The 22,832-nt window shown below is 50.5% G+C and overlaps 1 protein-coding gene across 1 annotated transcript; it reads left to right on the top strand.

Moving 5' to 3' along the window:
• The first annotated feature begins 732 nt into the window (after positions 1–732).
• NUMBL (NUMB like endocytic adaptor protein) lies at positions 733–22,254 on the top strand. Its single transcript, XM_031458729.2, is given in 11 exon segments — positions 733–916; positions 4,463–4,547; positions 6,996–7,135; positions 8,147–8,221; positions 8,310–8,384; positions 9,400–9,540; positions 12,971–13,160; positions 16,569–16,874; positions 19,537–19,659; positions 20,797–20,910; positions 20,913–22,254. Coding segments are annotated over 11 exon segments (1,827 nt in total). The 5' UTR covers positions 733–892; the 3' UTR covers positions 21,467–22,254.
• The last annotated feature ends 578 nt before the right edge of the window (positions 22,255–22,832 follow it).

The following is a 22,832-nucleotide window of genomic DNA, read 5'->3' as shown; positions in this document are numbered from 1 at the left end:
GACCACCTGCTCTGAAGGCTGTGGCAGCTGAGTAGGCCTCCCCCCCCAAAACACTTACACACCACTTCCCAGCCTCCTGGCTACCCTCCCCCCTGCCTTGGCTCCCAGCAACCACGCTTTTGCTAATGGGCCTTAATGCCACTGGCAGCTGCTATGCCAAACCCACAGGATCGGGCGGGAGCGGGGGCGCTTCTGTGGACCGAACAGCGCCCGGGCCCAGCCTGGTGCCCACGCCCCCAAAGCTAAACCGATCTCGCACCAGGACACTGGGGTCTGTTCACTCCCCCTCCCCTTCCTTGCAAAAAATGCCTCGTCACCGCTTCTGCCCGCCCCCGCTGGGCTGGGAGAACCGTGGGGTTAGCTGGAAGGCTTGGGGATGTGGGACGGAGAGGCGCCTCCAGAAGCAAATCTTTCGGACGCGGAACATAAAAGGATCTGAGGTCAGGGGTCACAGGGGAAGGGACCCCACTCCGGGATGGCCCTGGGGGAAGGTGTCAGCGCGGTTCACGTGCGTGCTCAGCCCCAGGTCTGGCCAATGGGCGTGGCGGGGTGGTGGCCACACCGGGAAGGTGGGGTCATATTTGCCTGCAGGCGTGGCCTGCTAGGCAAGGGGTGGGGTCTCTTTGCATATCCAGTAGGCGGCGGGCCAATGGGCGGGGCTGGGGCGGGGAGCAGAGGTGGGAGGGGCGCTCCCCCGCCCCTGGAACGGAATCCTCTCGGGAGTGGAGCAGGCTAGCGCGCGTGCATCCCGCACCATCCCCCGGCCCCCGGCCCCGGCCCGCGTCAGACCGAGCTGCCGCCGCCGCCACAGCAGCAGCAGCAGCAGCAGCAGCAGCACTCGGGGATCCAGGCCCAGCCGGGGCCGCGGGAGGCGGGGGCGCCTGGGCCCTGGATGTCCCGCAGCGCGACGGCCAGCGTGAGAAGGGCGGGAGAGGGGGGCTCGGGTGGGGGGCGGCGCCGCTGCTGATGTGGCGTAGGGTGGGAGGCGGCCGTGGCGCCCGGCTGAAGAGAGGGTGCCAAGGCTGGGGAGGGTGGTCCTGGGTGGGGGTCCAGGAACAGGCTCCCGACCAAGCCAAATCTTGGGAGACAGGGGTCTCAGGCACAGGCCCTCTCCTGCCAAGGCCGTGGAGACCGAGATCCCAGACTCAGACCTCCCCCTCAAAAAAAATCAAAGACAGGGGAACAGATTCTAGGTATAACTCCCTAGGCAGGGTTTTGGGTCTGGGGTCTGGGACACAACCCCTATTTCAAGACAAGGCCTCCAGGAGGGGATTCCAGACGAAACGCAATCCTCCCCCTCCCTGCCTGAGGAAAGGAGGTCTCTGAGCACAACAACCCTCTAGGCAAGGTCTTGAGGATGGGGTCCCTGGGCAGTTTCCCCACCAAGCCAAGGCCTGGGAGATTCCAGGCACAGTCTGTCCCCAAGCCTCAGAGGCGTCCTGGGCATAGCATCCCCCCCAATCGTTGGGCGGCGTCCCAGGAACAGCCCCTTCTCAAAACAAGCTCTCTGTGCCTGGGACTCCCCGCCTCCGCCCCATCAAGCCTAAATAAAATAAAGGAAATTTCAGGCAACCCCCATCAAGGGCTTAGTCAAGGGTCCCAGGGCACGGGTCTCCTGGGCCACCCCCTTTGTCCCTGGGGCATCCCAGCTGTCTGGGAGGGGCCCCACCCGCAGACAATGCGCCGCCTTCCCCTCCTGGTTCTGGCCCCCCAGGCTTTAGGATTCAGGCTGGGCCAGGGAGCGGCTCCCCAGGGACCCGGTGCAGCCCTGTCTGTCCGCAGCGTCTGCGGTGTTGGCGGCTTTGTGTGTTCTACCTGGGGGGAAGGGGAAAGCAAGCGATGGGGAGGTGGCTAAGAGTGTGACCCTGTGTTTTTGTGACTGTGACTGCCTGTGTGTGTATGTGTGTGAGCTGTAGTTGGTGACTATGAGGAATCTTGTATGTGTGTTTCGTGCTTGTGGTTGTGTCTGATAGTGTCTGTGATTGTGTGTGACCCCAGCATTTGTGTGACTGTGTATGTGCGTATGATAGCTCCTCACTGTGCAGAACCCTATACTTTTTAGTCTGTCTGTGTTTGCATGTGGGCATGGCTGTGGCTATGTGGTTGTGTCTGTGATTATGTGTTTTGTGAACCCATATATGTGTCTTAGTAACTATAAGTAGGTATGTGACAGTATATCTGTTGAGTCTGGGGTTGGGCATGTGTGTGGCTGACTGAAGATGTGAGTGGAGTTGTGACTGTAAGTGGAGTTGTGTCTATGACTCTATGTCCATGTGCGACTGTCCTAATGACTTCAAATGTTTGTGGTTGTGTCTATAACTGATTTTATGTGTGTGTCACACACGTGTTTGTGGGACACACAACTGTGCTGGCAACTCTGAGTGTATGACTGCCATTGTATACGAAGTTACGTTGTGCTTACGTGACAGGTTGTGTGCTGGCACTCTGACTTGTATGTTTGTGTTTGTGTGTTCACAGCCACATCTCTGTGTGACCAGGGTTGTGTAAATGATTGCATCTAGCTCTGTGTGTTGATACTGAGTGACTGTATGCATTTATAGTTGTGTATGTGTGATTTGGGTTTCGTATTTGACTTGGGGTCTGAAACCCCAACGGACTATTAATAGTGGGTTATTTCGTTGCGTGTGACTCAAGCTGTAGGTGTCTATGTGTGGTGGCACCAGGTAATTGTGTGTGTTTCTGGGGGTGGGTGTATGTGACTGGCTTCCATGTCTGTGTGTGACCTGCATGTCTGTGACCCTGGGTGACTCTGGGTACTCGTATCTGTGTCGTGGTCTATAAGAGTGTGTGTCTATAGCTGTGTGGCTGTTTGGGGCCGGGGTGTGTGTGTCCCTGAATGTGTGCTGGGCTACTTACGTTTGAATCTGCGTGATTTAGTGACAGAGTGACTGTTTCCTGACTGTATACGTGGCTCTATCTGGAACCCTGTTCTGTGTAAACACAGCTATAAAAGTGCTCTGTCGGGGTCACTGCATTTAGAGCATATACCTGACTGTGCACTTGTGTGTGGGGAATGGAAATCATGTGCTGTGTGAGATCTTGTGTGTTGGTCCACATGGGGCCCCATACCTGTCTGTGGGACTTACGTGTTTGCAGGAGGAGAGACTGTGTTCCTCTGTGATGCTATGACATGGTACAGCTGGGGACGGCATGTTGGGTGACTGTGGATAAATGCACTATGACCGGGATATCTGGCTGGGTACTGTGGACACTGATGCTGTGTGACTTTGCATACGTGACTGTTTCTGAAATGTGTACGGGTATGACTCTGAGCCACTGACTGTCTGGCTGTTGTCTGAGGGTGGCTGTCCTTGGGGACAGCTGTCTCTGAATGGTTGTTTGTATGTCTTGAGTGTGCATGCCCGTTTCTTTCTAATGCATGAGCCGTGGCCACTGGGGTCTCTGTGTGGGACAGAGTCTGGAGGACCGTCCATCTAAGTGTGGCTGAGACGGTGACCAAATGTGTGCCTCTGTGACTGGGATGTGTGACTGTGACAGTGTGTCACCAAAAAGGTGTGCTGGCGTGACTGATCCAGTTGGGGTTGAGTGTCCTTGGGCAGTTGTGTGTCTGCTGATGATTAAACACATGTGCTGGGGCTGGGTGTGGCTGGGTGCAACCACGTGTTTGTCAGTATGTCTGCATGCATCCATGACCAGATGTCCACAGGCAGCAGGGGAGCTGTGTGTGACCAGTGTATGTGACTCGGTGCTGACAGGTGACCTCTGGCTGGGTGTGCTTCTCCTTGGGTGAGTCTGTGACATGAGTATCTTGGGTGGGTACCTGAGGAAACAACTATCCTTGGGTGTGGTTGTACATGGGCTGCCCCACTGGGTGTGCCTGGACCCAGCTCTTTGTACGTGGCAGAGAAAACAGAAGTGACCAGATATCAGTGGCTGATATGCCCAGATGTCTGTGGCAGCACCAAGGCAGGCTGGGAATCTAAATGCCCATGGACAGACATCTGTAGTAGAGACTATGTGTTTGCAAACATAGGTATGTGGCCATATATTTATAGTGGCTGTGACTGTTGATGCGTAGCTGTGTGATCCGATGTGTGTAGCTGTGGTTGTGTCTGTGTGTAACTAAATGTACAGGGGCTGGGGACAAGTGGAACCAGGAGTTGCCTGGATACACGTGACTGTATGTGTGTGTACAGCCCTGGACGTGTGTCTAGAGGGCAAGGCCACTCCCTGTCACACCAGCCCCTTGGGTACTGAGGGCCTCCTGAGGCCAGGACATCCCCAACACATGCCTCCGAAACACATCTACTCATTGCAACCAGGTGGCTGATCGCCTTAGTAGTAGTTGCTATGACAACCAGGGCTCTCCTAGGGTATCCTGAGATGGAGGGGGGTTGCTTGATGTCCAAAGACTGGGTGAGGTTGGGGACTGAGCCCACCCCAGGCCAGCTTCTCAACTTTTCCTCCCTCCTTTGGGCAGGGCGGACCCAGGAGGCCTGAGCAGCATCTGCCCCCTGCCCCCTTTGGGGCCCTGGGGCCCCCTGAAACCTCCAGGACGGAGCCAGGTGAGTGGCCAGCTGGGAACAGGGCAAGAGCTGAGTGAGTGGGTGGGTCTGCCTAGCGCTGCCAGAGGAACTGTCCCTGCAGTCACACAGGCTTAATCACATTCGTGAGTGGACACCCTCACATGTCTTCCCTGCACACTTGCTGACTGCGTTCATAGACACACTCACACTTGGACACTCAGACACACACCAACATCCCCACACCCACAGGTGCAGGGTCACACAAATATACAGACACAATCCTAGACAACACCCAGACTCCCTCACAGGCGACCACAGACACTCACCAGATACAGACTCAGTGAGTTTTAAGGGAGCACTCTCACACAGATTCCCTGACAACACACACTGACCCGCACTTTACAGACAACAGCCACACTTTCACCAGCGGACACAGCCTCCCAGACAGCACATGTGTGCTCCTGCCTTCACAAACGGCTACACTTTTGCACACAGACACAGTCTCACAGATAATACTCAATGGAATACTACTCAGCCATAAAAAATAATAAAATAATGCCATTTGCAGCAACATGGATGGACCTGGAGATTGTCATTCTAAGTGAAGTAAGACAGAATGAGAAAGAAAAGTACCATATGATATCACTAATATGTGGAATCTAAAAAAAAAAAAGACAAATGAACTTATTTACAAAACAGAGACAGCTCACAGACATAGAAAACAAACTTATGGTTACTAGCAGCGGAAGGGGGTGGGAAGGGATAAATTAGGAGTTTGAGATTGGCAGATACTAACTACTATATATAAAATAGATAAACAAGAAGTTTATACTGTACAACACAGGGAACTATGTTCAATATCTTGTGGTAACCTATAATGAAAATGAACGTGAAAAAAATATATGTATGTATGTGTATGACTGAACTGTTATGCTGTACACCAGAAACTGACACACCATTGTAAACTGACTATACTTCTATAAAAAAAACAAACAAAAAAAACAAATAATACTCAGCACTCTCAGACCACAGCCACATTCTCACATAATCACCCCCTCAAAAGTAACATGAACACACTCTCGAAGACAATAAGCTCACAGTCTTACACACCCTCACAGACACAGGGACGCATACAGCCCCACCCACAGAACCACACTCATGGAACCATACTCTGCAACAACAGCCACATGATCTGACTCGGACACACCCTCACAACCAACAGCCACAGACACATAGCCTCACCAACAACAACCACACTCCTGAAGAGACACGGTGCTCTGGGTAACTCTCACAGACACACACTGTCATGGGCAACAGTCATCAAAGACAGTTGCCACACCCTCACATGGACACACAGCTTCAAAGACAACAGTTACGGACACACTTTCAAAAACAACAGCTCCATGCTCAAACACAGATCCATCCCCACATTCACATAACATTCATACTCACCGCCACTCTCACACATAGATACTGTACAGCAACAAGCCTCAGGGTCCTATACTCACAGACAACAACCACGTTCTTGGACACAGACCACCCCCCGCCATGGGCAGCAGTTCACAGACACACACATCAACAGCCATTCTCAGACCTGCGTCCTCCTGTACAGCCTTCAGATATACACACGCTCACAGACAAGAGCTGCGTGCTCAGATCTAGACACCCGGGAACACACCTACTGCACACTTGCTTGCACATGCACAAAGTCCCCATCTCCTGTTGGTGCTCTGTTTGGGGTTTCCCCTCAGCCTCCTAGGACTGTCAGGATGGCTTATCAGTCAGCGAAGACACTCTTCGTCAGGGAAGACTGTCTCAGTGGCTGGCCACCTCCACCCTCACCGCTACCTCTGACATTTCAGGTGCAGCCCCACCCTGGGTGCCTTGGGGTTGACACAGTTTTCAGAGGGGAGGAAGCTCAGGGTCCCAGAGACCAGCTCCTGCCCCCGATACCCTCTGGCTTGGGCTCTGGACCTCAATCTCTGGACCTGGGTTCCCCCACATGGGACCCATGCAACTCCCAACACTTTTGCCCTCTGACTACCTCACCCCCTGACCCCAAACCCCTAAAATCCCTGACTTCATGACCTCTGACTTCTATGCCCTCTACCCCCCGTGCCGTCTACTGCCTTAACTTCCTGTTAGTTTGGATCCTCATGCCTCTTGCCTGTCACATCCCCAATCTCCAGACCCCTCAAACCTGTGACTCACGGCCCCTCCACCCCAGACCTCCTTTCCCCTTAGTCCCACATCTTCTGAATCCCCACTGCTGATTCTCCCACTCCCCTGCCTTAGCGTCCCCTTTCCTGGTGTCTACTGACTGCTCTTGGTCCCCTGAATGTCACGTCCTCTGACCCAGTGATCCCCTAACCCTCTTACCCAACTCTCATGTTATCTGACCCCATGCTCCCTGAGCACTGTGTCCCCCCACCTTGAGCCCCATGACTCACCCTCGCCTTGACTCTCACCCCTGTCCTTTGTCAGCAGACGGGGTGGGCACTATGAACAAGCTACGGCAGAGCCTGCGGAGGCGGAAGCCAGCGTATGTGCCCGAGGCATCGCGCCCACACCAGTGGCAGGCGGATGAAGACGCGGTGCGCAAGGGCACGTGCAGCTTCCAGGTCAGGGTGAGTGGGCGGGGCTCGCGTGGGCGGGGCCGCGGCTGTGTACCAGCGGTTCGCTGTGCGCATGCGTGTCTGTGCCGGGTGAGTTGGCTGAGACCTTGTTCTATGTGGAAGAGACTTCACATCCTCATAGAATTGTGGATCCTGCAGAAGCAGGACCCCATGACGTGGGTCCTTCAAAGTTGGGGTTAAAAACCAGGACACATTCTCTGGTACCAGGAAAATATTATCTGGGGCGGGGTTGACAGGGGAGGGGGCGCGTTCTGCCCGGAGTCACGCAGTTATGTGGGAGCTCACAATTTACAGGGGGCACTGGAAGGTCACAAAAATTATGTAGCATTTGCAAAACCCTCTGCTGTTAAGTGCTTTCTGGTTTAGACCACCATGATCCTTCACAACACAGACTATACTTTTATAAGGAAGACAGCAGGATTCAGGTTCAAATCCCCACTCCATCCCTTCCTGGCTGGGTGACAACAGAGGATGCCCCGCCTTAGTTTCCCTTCCCCTAGAAGCGGACCTTAAGTGTGAAGAGTCCACTGAGAAGTACAGGAAATGCTGGTGAGAGTGAAGAAGGGAAGGCAGCTAATAAAGGGTGTCTCACTAAACTATAGTTGTTGGTAACTGAGCTTGATGCCCCTAGAGAATTCTGGAAAACAGAGCCTCCCACCCATGGGGTGAGGGAGCTGGGACATATGTACCCCAGCTCCCATCAGTCATTGCATGGGGTCAGTCTTCAGGTGCAGATGCAGACACTGGCACTCTGAAGGACACAAGTGACATGTTAAGAAGGCCTAGGGAGAGAGGCAGGGTGGGAATCACTACTACATGCTGTGCTTATCCCAGTGTTCCTGGGATAAGAATGAGGTACCCACCTTGTAGAGCTGAGGTGCAGAGTAAATGAGGCAATACATATGATGTGCTTAAGACATTGTGTGATGCATCGCAGTGGCTCAGTGAACACCAGGAATTATTAATTACTGTGCTTATTTCTCCCATCCCCTCCCCACCAAGTACCTGGGCCACGTGGAGGTAGAGGAGTCTCGGGGGATGCATGTGTGTGAAGATGCTGTGAAGAAGCTGAAGGCGGTGAGTGAGGGGCTGGAGCAGGGAAGGGGCAAGGTCAGACTGGAAGAGGCAGCCCTGACCATGCCCTCTGTCCTCCTCCTCCATCCAGATGGGCCGGAAGTCTGTGAAGTCCGTCCTGTGGGTGTCAGCCGATGGGCTCCGAGTGGTTGATGACAAGACCAAGGTAGGAGGCCCGTGGGTCTGGGAGTGGGCACCAGTGGGTGCCTCTCTTCAACCAGCTTCATTGGGGTCAAGGACGCCTTCCCACCCACCTCTAGGATGTCCCTCCCTCGGGGACCTTCTGGACGAAGCCATGTGCTCTGGTAACTTCTTGGCACATCTCACAGTCATAATTCAGGATTGAGTCCTGTGGCTATTTGTGAACTGGCATGGATGGTGGGTGAGAGCACAGACTAGAGCAGACACCTCAGCTCAGATCCCAGCTCACCCACTTACCAGCTTGGTGACCTCGGGTATGAGGGGGTATGAGATTTAACCCTTCCGTGCCTCACTTGCATCATCTGTAAAATGGGGATAAAAGTGGACCCTACCATTAAGTGAGAAAGTATATGCAAATAGTTTAAAACTATGCCTGGTACAGTGTAAGTGTTCCAATCAATAAAGTTTAGCTATTATGTCCTTATTGTCGGTCTACCTGGCCAGACGGGGGCACCACGGGCCAGGATCTGGGTACCTGTTTACTCACCAATGAATTCCCTGCCCTTAGCCCAGAGACTGCCCTGGGAGGCAGCCAGCACATGATGACAGTTATAGGTTAATGACTGAACAGGATTGATGCCTTTGCACAGGCATTCCCCCCAGCCTGAAATTCTTTTCCCTGCCTTTTTGCCTAGTTAATACCTCCTCCAGGAAGCTTTGCCTGACTCCCCCCAGCCTGGGCCAGTCACCTCCTCTTGCTCCTGAAGGCCCCTGTGCTCCCCCGATCCCAGCCCTGACCCCTCAGCCTGTGCCTCCCTCATTACAGCCTGGCTGTGACTCTGGCCTGTCTCCATCTGGTGATGGGTCTGATTCCCACACTAAACTGGGAGCCCCATGTGAGCAGGGCCCACAGCTGTTTCAACAAGTGCAGGGTCCCCACCCTGCTCAGGACAGGATATAGAGCAGACACTAAGGGAATGTTGGATGAATGCATGAAAGACAGTTCACGTTCCTTTCTTGGCCTCCCCGGCCCCTCCCAGGACCTGCTGGTAGATCAGACCATTGAAAAAGTCTCCTTTTGTGCTCCGGACCGCAACCTGGACAAGGCTTTCTCCTACATCTGCCGTGATGGGACTACCCGCCGCTGGATCTGCCACTGTTTCCTGGCGCTCAAGGACTCCGTGAGTATCACCAAACCCCCAAAACCTGCTGACTCTTCTCTCCCGTGTCCCAGCATCCCAGCCCCACCCCCAACCGGCTGTGTGCAGTTGGGCAAGTCGCTCACCTTACCTGTCCACGTTATCCGTGCCGTGTCCTCATCTGGCAAAGGGGGTGTACTCACAGCCCCTAACTTACAGGATTATTGTGAAACTTGAGGGAGTTAATACAGAATATTTGGAATAATGCCCGGCACTTAGGAAACACTCAGGAAAACATTAGTTATCCTCCTCCTCCTTGCTATCAATAGTTCTTCATGTTTCTCAACTTTTCTCATTGAAGATTATATACATACACTAACATGCACAGATGGCCTGGGCAACAGCTCCATGAATTTTTGCTTATTTTTGAACCCCACCCAGGTCAAGTGGTAGGGTTTCCTGTCCCCGGCAGCCCGTTTGGGCCCATCTGAAACAATACTCTCCACCCCCATACCCACTCTTCCCTTCAGCCTCGATTCATTTTTCCTGTGGTTCTTTATATTTGGGCGGGGGTGGGGGGAAGGCAAGGTCCCCTCTGAGAATCTGATGAAAGTGACAAATGGACTATCTTCTGAGGAGCATTCTCACAGGATTCTGAGGTGTGTGACAGAAAATCCCCAGATACCAGTGATTTTGGTGAAATAGAAGTTTGTTTCCGTTTCATGTGAAAGACATCCATAGGCAAGCAGTGCAGCACTGGTGTGGCTCCTCTCTCCTTTTATCTTGTTGCTATGCTGGAGTATGGCTTCCACTCCATGGTCCAAGATGAATGCACATGCTCCAGCCTTCTCATCTTCATCCCAACCATGTAAAGGAGGGCTGCAAGAAGAGGGGCACACCCTCTGCTTTTTTGGGAGGTGTGTACCCACTTCCAGTTACATACTGTTGGCCAGAACCTAGTTACATGGGCATCCCTGGCTGCAACAGGTGGAAAATATAGTCTTTATTAAGCATCAGAAGGAGCAGAGAGCCGGGCAGACTGGGTCAAATTGTAGAATTTCCTGCCCCCAGTGGACTCCCTCAGGCTCTACCAGGGGACAGTTCCTTTAAGGCACCACTGCAAAGATGAATCCACCTCTCAACGCTCAGGGTTCAAATTCTAAAGAGAGGGTATGGGATTCACCTAGCTTGGGTCACTGTTTTCTCGTTGGCTGAGGAGGATGGAGCACCCAGACTGATTTATCCAGTGTTGAAGAGGAGTTCTCCAGAGGGTATTTGGGGTGCTGTTATCAAAGCAGGGGGAATGGTTAAGTAAAACAGAAGCTGTCCATCTCAAACCCAAACAGTCTCCACTCAAAGATTTCCCATCCTTTCCTTCACTTTCAGAAATTCCAACTCCAAATAGCCCTGAGCTCCCAAAACTTGTTGATACCCCCCACTTCCTCAAACCAGGGGAGAGCAGACTGAGCCAGGAGGCTGTGTTGCCTTTCTCAACTTGGTCTTGGAAACTGCTCAGCATTGCTTTTGGGGTATTCTGTCTGTCCAGGCAGTCACAGAGGTCTTCCAGGGCTAAGGGAAGAGAATAAAGACTCCACCTCTGATTGGGGAGTGACAAGATTCTGGAAGACCACGTGGGGCCAGAAATTTGTTGTGGCTATTTTTGGAAAATACACGGCCTCATGGTTAGTGTGAATTTGGTATCAAATCAGCTGGCTGCGGGACCTTAGGCACAAATGGCTTCTTCTTGCTGGGACTCAGTTTCCTCCTCTATAAAATGGGGATAATAACAGTGGCTGCTCACAAGAAAGCATTCATTATGGTCACACACAGAAAGCTCTTAACAGTATCCTGTAATAAGTGTTTAGGAAATAGGAACAGTTGCTGTCCTTTGAAAAGTATCTGGAGGTGAGAATCAAAGCAAGAAAAGAGCAGGGCTGTCTCCTCTGGGTAGAGTGTGACAGTGGCTGAATTCCTTCCCACTTCTGAGCTTTGGGTTTTAAGCATGAATCAGTAGAATTCCCAGGATTCCCCAAGTTTAACTTTTGTGTGTGTGTGTGAAATTCACGTAAAATTAATCATGTTAAACTGTACAATTCAATGGCATGTAGACATTCACAATGCTGTTTAACCATCACCTCGATCTAGTTCCAAACATCACTCCTAAAAGAGACCTCATGCTCTTTAAGTAGTAGTCACTGCCCCTGTCCACCACCCCCACCCCAGCCCTTGGCAAATGCTAATCTGATTTCTGTCTCTATGGAGTTAGCTTTTCTGGATAATTCATACAAATTGAATCATACACTACGGGATCTTTGGGGACTGCCTTCTTTCATTTAACATAGTGTTTTTATGATTCATCCATGTTGTAGCATGGATCAGTACTTTGTTCCTTTTTCTAAACAAGTAAGTCCATTTTATGGATAGACCACATTTTACTTTATTCATCCACTGAGGGATCTTTGGGTTGTTTCTACCTTTTGGTTATTGTGAATAGTGCTTCTCTGGATATTTGTATGCAAGTATTTGTTTGAATACCTGTTCGTTTGTTTGTTTTTTAATTAAAAAAAATTTTTTTGCAAGGCAGGAGGTAATTCTGTTTCTTTATTTGGTTTTTTCAATGGAAGTACTGGGGATTGAACCCAGGACCTTGTACATGCTAAGCATGCGCTCTACCACTTGAGCTATACCCTTCCCCCATGAATACCTGTTTTTAATTCTTCTGGGTATATACCCAGGAATGTAATTGTTATTAAATAATATCATATAATATAGTAAATTTATATTTATATTATATAGTATTAAAATATATTATATTTATAGTATAATAGTATTTACAGTATAAATTATATTACATAGTATAATATAATTAATTTACATTCCTGTAGTAAATTTATGTTTAATCTTTTGAGTAATTGCCAAGTTGTTTTCCATGGTGGCTGCCCCATTTTACATTCCCACTAGCAGTGTATGAGGGTTTCAATTTCTCCACATCCTTGCCGATATATATATTTTTTATAACCGTCTTATAGGTGTGAAGTGCTATCTCATTGTGGTTTTGATGTGTATTTCCCTAATGGATAACAATGTTGAACATATTTTCATGTACTTATTGTCCATTTGTGTATCTTTTTTTGAGAAATATCTATTCAGCTCCTTTACTCATTTTTATTTGGGTTGTTTGTCTTTTTGTTAAGCTGTAAGAGCTCACTATATATTCTGGATACTAGACTCTTACCAGCTATGTGATTTGCAAAACTTTACCCCCTGCAATTTTGCTGAATTTATTTATTTGCACCAATTGTAAATCCTTTATGATTTTCCACATATACGATGTGCAGATGGGCCCTGAGGCCCAGAGAGGTGAAGGGACGCATCAGGGGTCACCCAGCACCCAGCTGCTGGAACCCAGGGCTCCGGCCGTCCAGTCCGCACAGCGCAGCGCCGCTAAGCCCGCCCCAAACTCTTCCCCCAGGGCGAGAGGCTGAGCCACGCCGTGGGCTGCGCGTTCGCCGCCTGCCTGGAGCGGAAACAGCGGCGGGAGAAGGAATGCGGGGTCACCGCCGCCTTCGACGCCAGCCGCACCAGCTTCGCCCGCGAGGGCTCCTTCCGCCTGTCTGGGGGTGGGCGGCCGGCAGACCGCGAGGCTCCGGACAAAAAGAAAGGTGGGTGCTGCCCGCTGGGGAGGGCGGGGCACAGGCTCAGAGGATGGGCCCGCGGTGGGGCCAAGGGATCCCGCTGGGGGTGGGCGGGACGGCTGCCGAGGGGGCGGGACTCTGCAGTGTACACAGCATGGCACCAACCACAAAGTTTTGCTGCAGTTTATAAAGCATACTTCAGTTTAAGGAGTCCTTTGGGCAATAATCTGTCGGCCACAAATCCCGGCAAAGTTCACCGAGCGCTTTATTATCCGCTAACCCAGGGAGAGGTTCCCAGACTTTTCAAATTGTGTATCCAGACCTGTTAATGGGTTGTGAAGTCAGCTTGCTGGGTTGTGGCTGGCATTTTAAGGATTGAAATGGAAAACAATAGAAAATATCAGAGTAACTGAATGTAGTAAGGGTAAGTATAGTTAAACAATGCTTTTGTGTCAATGTGTGTGTGTGTGTGTGGAACAGGTTACTATGTAAAAGGTGTTTCTTATTCTGGGTTGCCATCATGAAAGTCTGAAAAATACCTGGAAAATTCTGACATTCTCAGTCAAAGGCAGACAGGTTGTAAGTTCTCAAACTGTGTCTTTTAAATGTAAGTGTATTGTGTGCCGAATCAAAATGTAATTTTTTTAACTTAATTTTTTTTATGGCGGATTCTAGTTTTTAAATTTTTGGAAAACACTGCTTAAAATTTACAAAGAATTTACCATTGAGATCCAGATTAAAGGAGACTGAATATATTTGACAGATATTAATAAATGCAATGTGTGATCCTGAATTGGATCCTGGATATTTTAAGTATACAGATATACATTCTCTCTATATAAGTTGAATATATATGTATATATATCAAAAATATGTAGAGATATGAACATCCATAAAGGGCATGAGTGGGATAACTGGGGAAGTTGGAATATGGACTGCAGATTAGCTAATAAATAGTATCATATCCATGTTAAATTTCCCAAGTGAGAAATTGTACTGTGGTTCTGTAGGAGACTGTCCTTGTTCTTAGGTACAAGCTGAAGGTTTTAGTGTTGAGTAAGCTGTCTGCAACTTCCTCTTTTTTTTCTTGTTGTTTATCTATTTTATATATAGTAGTGTGTATCTGTTAGTCCCAAACTCCTAATTTATCCCTCCCCTCTCCCTTTCCCCTTTGGTAACTAAAAAGCTTGTTTCCATGTCTGTGAGTCTATATTTGTTTTGTAAATAAGTTTATTTGTAACATTTTTGGGGATCCCACATATAAGTGATATCAAATGATATTTGTCTTTCTCTATCTGACTTCATTTAGTATGATAAACTCTAGGTCCATCCATTTTGCTGCAAATGGCAATATTTCTTTTTTATGGCTGAGGAGTAGTCCATTTATATATATGTGTGTGTGTGTGTATATCTGTCTCACACCTTCTTTCTCCATTCATTTGTCAAGGGACATTTAGGTTGCTCCCATGTCTTGGCTATTGTATGCAACTTACTCTTAAATGGTACAGAAAAAATATTATGGAAGGAGAGACATTAAATATGGTAACAAGCTAACACTGAGGAGCATAAGTTAAGAGAACATGTGTACTCCTTGTTCCATTATTACAACTTTTCTGTAAGTTCAAAATATTTCTAGCCAAAAAGTTAGGAAAATAAGTTTTTATCACTTGCTAGAATATTAGAGTTTACAACTTATGTTTTTCTTTGTAAAGTATGTGACCATTTACAAACCTTTTGACAAATTTAGAGTTCTTCACAGCTTACAAAATAGTTTGCGGTTTACATCATCTATTAGAATTTGTTAAGAATTTTATTATCAGCAAAGCAGATTACAAACTGTAGTTAACAGGGGGCCTGAGTATATGATGTTCTATTGTTTGCAAAAGAACACACTGAGTACACAGCCCTTCACAGTTTACAAATACTACTTATATAGGATCTTAGAATTTACAAAGAATGTCATATGCTTCAGAGTTTGCGAAGAATTTTTACTGTTTCCAAAGGATATTATCATTTGAAAGGATATTATAATTTCCAGGTGCTTTGCATTGTAGAAAGCACTTCAGAACTTACACGGCAAAATTAGAGTCTACAGAGTGATGTGTGATTTGCCGAACACATCGCACAGTGTTTTGCCATTGAGGCACTGATTCAGTCTCAAGGCACCCACTTTTACAAAGAACTCTCCCCAGTTTAGGAGTTATGGAGCAGTGCACTGTCCCACAGTTGTTTACTGTGCTTTTGTGGGATTCCAGAGCATCGAACATTCACTGCCTCAACTATGACTCTCTCAGGATTCCTGGGGAGGCAGCATGAGGATGTTTCTCCCAGGTTTAGTTGGGGACGCTGGAGCCCAGAGAAGGGAGGGGACTTCCTGAGGCCCCAGGTGGTGGGGGCAGACGTGGTTTCCCCTTTCCAACCTGTCCCGGGCTGTTTCCACTGCCCCAGCCAGGCCTGGGTGAGAGCCTTACCACCCCTCGTGGAAGACGGGAGAAGTGCTGGGTGACCTCCCTGCCCAATTTGGGCCTGAGTTTAACCTCACCAGCATTCAGGCTGCGGCTCAGCTGAGGCCCGGATTGGAGGATGGCTGTGGGTTTGTGTGTTGGCAGGGGTGGGGAGACCCTGCCATTGACAAGCCCACCTCTCATGCTGAATTGAGAGACCAGCTACCTGCAGAGAACACCCTGGGAGGAGGGGGTGGGGCAGCGAGCCCAGGCTGAGGGGCTGGAACAATCTGGAAAACTCACAGGAAGAAGCTGGGTCTAGAACAAAGGGTAGCAACTGGAGGGAGGGAGGAGGTACCTGAGGTGGGAAGAATGGTGGGAGGCAGAGAGAGAACAGAGCAGATGGAATGATGGAGGAAGACAGCATGACGTGGAGAGACAAGGCCAGAGGGAGAGACAGGTGAGTGCAGCTTCTGCAGTCGGCCTGCCCCTTCCTAGCATTGATGCTCAGGCAAGTCACTTGCCATTGCTGGGCCTTAGTTTCCACATGTGGAAAATGGGGCTTATGGTAGTATTGACCTCACTGGGTGGTTGTGAGGACTGAATGAGTTAATACTTGCAGGGCACTTGGAACAATGCCTGATACATTGGTCAAACACCAAATAAGCCCTTGTTAAATTAATCAGAAAGGGAGACAGTCGGTCTCAGAGGGAAAATTCACAGGTGTAGTAAAGGAAGACAGATGGGGGGCAGAAAGCTTGAGATACACAGAGGGTCAGGGTAGGTGATGACTCCCCACGGGCCTGCTGGGGAAGCTGGTCTTGGCTTGGATAGGGATGAGGGACATTTCGGGGCTCTGACCAGCCTGTTTTGAGGGCAGGACACATGGGGTGAGGAAGCCAGCATTGGAAAACAATCAAAGGGACTGGGTAGGAGAGGCCTCCAATGCCAAGGTGAGGTATCTAACCACCTGTCACCCTCATGTCTCCAGCAGAGGCAGCAGCTGCCCCAACTGCAGCTCCTGGCCCCGCCCAGCCTGGGCATGTGTCCCCAACACCGGCTACCACATCCCCTGGCGAGAAGGGTGAGGCCGGCACCCCAGTGGCTGCAGGCACCATGGCGGCTGCCATCCCCCGGCGCCATGCCCCCCTGGAGCAGCTGGTTCGCCAGGGCTCCTTCCGTGGGTTCCCGGCGCTCAGTCAGAAGAACTCACCTTTCAAACGGCAGCTGAGCCTACGGCTAAATGAGCTGCCTTCCACGCTGCAGCGCCGAACTGACTTCCAGGTGAAGGGCACAGGTGAGCCCGGGGCTCCGTGGGAGGGAACGTCAGGATCAATGCCACTGTCTGTTGTAAGCAAGAGATAGAGGAGGTAGCGCACGCCATGATTGATCAGCACTGTCTGTCACAGGCAGAGGAGAGAGAGGTGGAACACAACATGATCAATTAGCCGTGTCTGCCATCAGCAAGGGAGAGGAGAGAGGTGGTATAAGTGGTGATCGATTAGCAATGTCTGCTCCGGGCAAGGGATAGCAGAAAAGTGCAAAAAGTCATAGCATTTAGTAACGTCTGCTGTAGTTAGGGATGTGAGAGGTGGCATACAGCATGATTCATTAGCAAAGGGCATAGGCAAGGGAGAGGAGAGAAGCTGCCCAGATGTCATGTTTTCAGTCAAGAGGAGACTGCGGCACCACAGGCTGATGCTTCCTCCAAGCGTTTGGCCAGTAGAGCCATGAGATCTGGCCAGGGGAAAGATACAGGTTCAGAGAAAAGAAAGATTGTGGTAGAGTAACAATATCTGCCTAGGGCAGGGAGGACAGAGTAAAGGCAGACATCATAATCTCCTTACAGTGTCTACCATGAGCAAGAAAAAAGTGAGGCAGCATGCCACATGGTTAATTAGCAGTTTTCCGTGGGCAAGCGAGAAGAGAGAACAGGAGTGTTCTGTTTTGCTCAAGGGATGACTCCCAGGGTTTGGCCTATGGAAACATGAGGTGAAGGGTGAAAGTGAACATGGGGATCATGGGGTCATGGAGCGTAATGATAGATTCATGATGTCGCTTGTGGGCAAAGAATTGGGCAGAGGGAGCACCCAGCATCACTGATTAGCCATGTCTTCCAGGGATAGTGATGAGGCAAGAGGTAGTACATCATCATTGATTAGCAAGATCTACCACGCTGGTGATAGGAGAGAGGCCGTACAGATGTCCTGTTTTGCTTAGAGGGAAGATGGAATTACAAGGATCAGTCCTTTCTTCCAGCATTTGGCCAGTAGAGCCACGAGGTCTGGCCAGGTGAGGGGGAAGGCAAGTAAAGAGTTCAATAGGAAGAAATCGTATTTGATTACTCATGTCTGCCATGGGCCAGGAAAAGGAGACAGCATATGTCATGATTTAAAAACAGTGTCTGCCATGGGAGAGAAGAGAGAGGTGGCATGGAACCATGTTTTGCCCAAGGGAGACAGGCAGGAGGGCTGCCTTTCCTCCCAGCTGTCATTGAAGTCATGTGGTCTGGCCCGCTCTCCTGCTTCCTGATGCCAAATCGAAGACATCTACCCCTCATGGTCCCAGGGATTGGTGTGGGAGGTGTTGATCAGTATCCAGGAGGCTGAGCCTCTCTGAAAGGTGACTGCTGAGCAGATGCCAATGCTTGTTGAGAATGACACACACTCACTCCATGTCCTGCACACACCCTCAGATCTGCTGTCCTCATTAAGCAGCCTGCCATTAAGCACACCCCCAGGGCTGTCACACCTGTTCCCTGAGAGGTGGCAGGGGCCCCCGGCTTTATTTGGATGCCTCACACACCTGTAGCCACTTGCACACTTGCTTAGATGTGACTTGCCATGTAGAAATGTCATGGACTCCCACAGATGTCACACACACTCAGAAGCACACACTTGGAGTCATGAGCACCCAAAAATCGCACACACTTGGAAGTCACAGAACCTGGTGTTACCATTACACACACTTAGCACATATCCAGACATCACACTCAGAAATCACACCTGCAGATTAACACACCCTCATCAGCCACACACCCAGATTCACACAAACTTGGAAGTCACGTATGATGACTAATGTCCGGTTCCACACATCACGCAGGTGGATTGGCTCACGCTGGGGAATCACAGTCAGGATGCCCCACACCTGGATTTCAGTCACACTCAGGTGCCACCCTCTCAGAAGCTGCACACCCTTGTGGACTCACAGGCACAATCATCACAGAATTGACCTGGAAGCCACTTACCTTCCCACCTGGGCACCCCCATGTCACACCTGCCAACTCCTACAGCCAGTTTCTTTCTGATGCTCACTGGAGCATCATGCCCACTCCCTTGGATACAGGCCCTTGCTGAGCTGTCACAGGCACTGGTCACATGCCACCCTTGATGGTCCTCTTGTCTATGTGGTGCCTTTGCTCATCCCAAACCCTCATCAGGCCTCCGCACCTGCTCAGTGTCTCCCGTCTCACAGGCACAGGTGCATCTCTGCCCTCATGATGTATGTTACATGCTAGGCCTGGTTGGGGGACAGGACCCCACTTCTCCACCCAAGCAAGACAGATGGCCCGAGCCAGCGAATGGCAGCGTGGCCAACATCAATTCTGTCTAGTTGATGCTCATGCCATACACGTGGTTGAACATATTTTTTAATTAATGTATAGTGTTAAACATTTAAGGTATTTCTTCTGGTTTGTGGCTACACACGACTCCTGAGGTCCTCCTTGTTTTGGGGTCCCTGTGATTGTCAGCCATCAGATGTCACACACTACTTGGCTGTTGTACCACTCAGCTGTCTCACACACACATGCACAGTTACCATGTTTGTGGCCGTGGCCACTTAGTTACTGCAGATTGGACCCACCGACCCACACATCTGGTGGGAGCCACTTGAGGGGATGGGATCCAGGGCAGAGGCTGGGCCTGTTCACTGACCTCTGCCTTTCCCTGACCTCCTAGTGCCTGAGATGGAGCCTCCTGGTGCCAGTGACAGCGACAGCATCAGTGCTCTGTGCACACAGATCAGCTCGTCTTTCGCCAGTGCCGGAGCACCAGCACCAGGACCGCCACCAGCTTCAGCAGGTAAACTCAGCCCTTCTACTGGGGCAGATGCCCTGCAGCCCCCTCCTGCATTCCCCTTCTCCTTACAGGGCTACCGCAGAGAGGCTGGGAATCTTGGAATCCCACAGGCTTAGAACCATGGGTTATCTAAGAGCCATGGACTACCATAGAACCATGGGTCATTTAAGAGCTATGGGATGGGGCTGGGGGTCGGGGGAGGGCATAGCTCAGTGATAGAGCGCATGCTTAGCATGCATGAGGTACCAAGTTCAATTCCTAGTACCTCCACTGAAAAAAAATTTTTTTTAATTAATTTTAAAATAATAATATTATTTTTTTAAAAAAGAGCTATGGGATCATCCTAAAATCATGGCATCAATCACTTTAGAACCACGGGGTCATCTAAGAACCATGGGTTCATTAGAATTACGGGGTGCACCTTAGAACCATAGGATTATTTTATTTTATTTATTTTTTTAGGGTTTACCCATGGAATCAATTTTAAACCTTCCTGTTTTAGAATCATAAAATTTGGAAACTTACAGCCTTAGAATGACAAGATACTAGAGCCTAGCAGACTTGGGGCCAGGAAACCTTGGAATCTCACAGCCTTAGAAGAGTGCTTGCTGAAAAAATAGCACCATGGAATCACCGTAGAACCATGAGCTTATCCTAGAACCACGGAAGCACCTTGAAATTACAAACGATGTAAATGTGGAACTCCAGAATCTTAGAAAACACAAACTTAAAACTGCTGAAACTTCCACTGTGATGGAAGAGTATACTCTAAGAAAGACCCTGGCAGACCCTAGCCTCCTAAAACAATACATTGGCAAAATATTCGAGCCAAGGGTGATGTTAAAAATGTTTAATAACACATTTGGCACTGACCCATCAGAAGGGAAGCTGGCCTGGGTGATTGTCAGTCTTGCCTCTACTTTTCCATCTCAGGACTTTAGAATCTCAGAAATCTATTTTCTTAGCCCTGCAGGACCCTTGTGAGGTCCAGGACGGTCAGGCCTTTTGCCCAAAGTCTGCTCAGCTAGTGAGGGGCGGAGCTGGAGGCAGGGCAGGCAGCCTGGCTGCAGAGTTGGCTCCCGGCCCAGGGTTCTCTCTGCTGCAGCCCGCACCCCCTAACTGCCCCTCTCCTCTCTCCAGGGACTTCTGCCTGGGGGGAGCCCTCTGGGCCGCCTGCAGCTGCCTTCCAGCCTGGACACAAGCGGACCCCTTCGGAGGCCGAGAGGTGGCTGGAGGAGGTGTCCCAGGTGGCAAAAGGCAGCAGCAGCAGCAGCAGCAGCAGCAGCAGCAGCAGCAGCAGCAGCAGCAGCAGCAGCAGCAGCAGCAAGCGGCCTCAGTGCCTGCCGTGCCCCCTGGCCTGCAGCCCTTCCCTGCCCCCATGGGGCCCTTCGACACCGCACCTGCCCAGGTGGCCGTGTTCCTGCCGCCCCCACACCTGCAGCCCCCTTTTGTGCCCGCCTACCCGGGCTTGGGCTACCCGCCCATGCCCCGGGTGCCCGTGGTGGGCATCACACCCTCACAGATGGTGGCCAACGCCTTCTGCTCAGCCGCCCAGCTCCAGCCCCAGCCTGCCACCCTGCTCGGGAAAGCCGGGGCCTTCCCACCCCCTGCCGCACCCAGTGTCCCTGGGGGCCAGGCCCGTCCACGCCCCAATGGGGCGCCCTGGCCCCCGGAGCCAGCACCTGCCCCGGCCCCTGAGTTGGACCCCTTCGAGGCCCAGTGGGCAGCATTAGAAGGCAAACCTGCCGTAGAGAAGCCTTCCAACCCCTTCTCGGGCGACCTACAAAAGACCTTTGAGATTGAACTGTAGCCCAAGCCACCCTGCCCACCCCATCATCTCCAGGTGCCTGACGCCTGGGAGTGGAGGCCCAACCTCTCCCCTAGTCCTCCCTGGAGCTGAGGCCCCCAATATCCCCTCTATGCCCTTTCTCTTTACCACCTCCCACAACCACTACAGAACCGACATTGTGACGCCCAGGTTGCGACGGGATGGAATTCAGGGACGGACCCAGCCTGGCTAAGGGACCCATTTCACTGCCACTGTCTGGCAGAGCTCCCTTTCCCCCACTCCAGACACAGGGGGATGGCCACAATCCCACCGAGTGCTCTCTGTCCAAGCTACATTTCCCAGTTTCTGTTATTGTTCTTCTACCTTCCAGTGTTGGGTGGGATGGAAGGGGGACCACCACCCAGGAGCCCTCCTGGGCCCCAAACGAGCACCCAGCCCAAGCCTGGTCATTCCTCAACCCCATACACAGCACAAGCAAAGGGCTTCCCTCTGCCCACCTGCTGCATTCACTGCCAATGCTGTGCTCACCCCTGCCGCCCCTCCCGTCCCCTCGGGGACCCACATCTTCCTTGGGCCAAGGTCTCATGGGGGTAGGGGCCAAGTTGAGGGCCCAGGAGGCGGGGTAGGGGGGAGGAAGGGAGAGAGGATGCTCAGTTACCTCACGTCAGTGCCCGCTGGGGAGGGGTGTCCAGGAAGAAGGAAGGGGTGCCTGGCGGGTACTTTTCTATCTTTTATTTCCAGATTTTTTTGTATCTAAACTTGCAGATTTGTATTATACAAGGACAGCCAATAAAGGAAGAATATAATGGTGCCCCTCGAGAAAGTAGGCTGTGTGTTCAGGGGGATGATGTGGAGATGGAGCCTTTCCTCCTGAGCCATCTAAAACCCAAGGGAATAAAAAGGGTCTCTGCATATTAACCTCTGAGTCACAGCATGGTAGCAGGTAATGCTGACCCAGCCCTTGAGAGATGGATATTAATGTATACTCCAAATGAATCACCCTGTTTCTGGTTCTTACAGATTTTGAACCAAGGAATTAAAAAAAATTCTTAGCTGCTGCTGCTAAGTTCAGTATTAAATTTTTAATTATTTTTTGGAATAGCATATCTTTGAGCTGGTAAATTCATGTTTTGTCAATTGCATTTTCATAACTTAGGCTAATGTGTCATCTGATGTGGCAGCATGTTAAGGTTCTATTATTTCTTGGGTTCCTTAATATATATAGTCTACAAAGTTCCCTATTTTTAAATATATAATATATAAATTATATGTTTAATTCTTTATAGCTCTTTAAAATGAGGTGATTGGTTTTGTGAAATCCACCATTATATCCCCATTTGATAGATCAGGAAGTTGAGTCACTTACCCAAGGTCACACATCTCGTTA

The sequence above is a fragment of the Camelus dromedarius genome, chromosome 9, assembly GCF_036321535.1.
Source record: "Camelus dromedarius isolate mCamDro1 chromosome 9, mCamDro1.pat, whole genome shotgun sequence".
NCBI classification, from domain to species: Eukaryota; Metazoa; Chordata; class Mammalia; order Artiodactyla; family Camelidae; genus Camelus; species Camelus dromedarius.
This window is presented reverse-complemented; position numbering and strand designations above follow the sequence as displayed.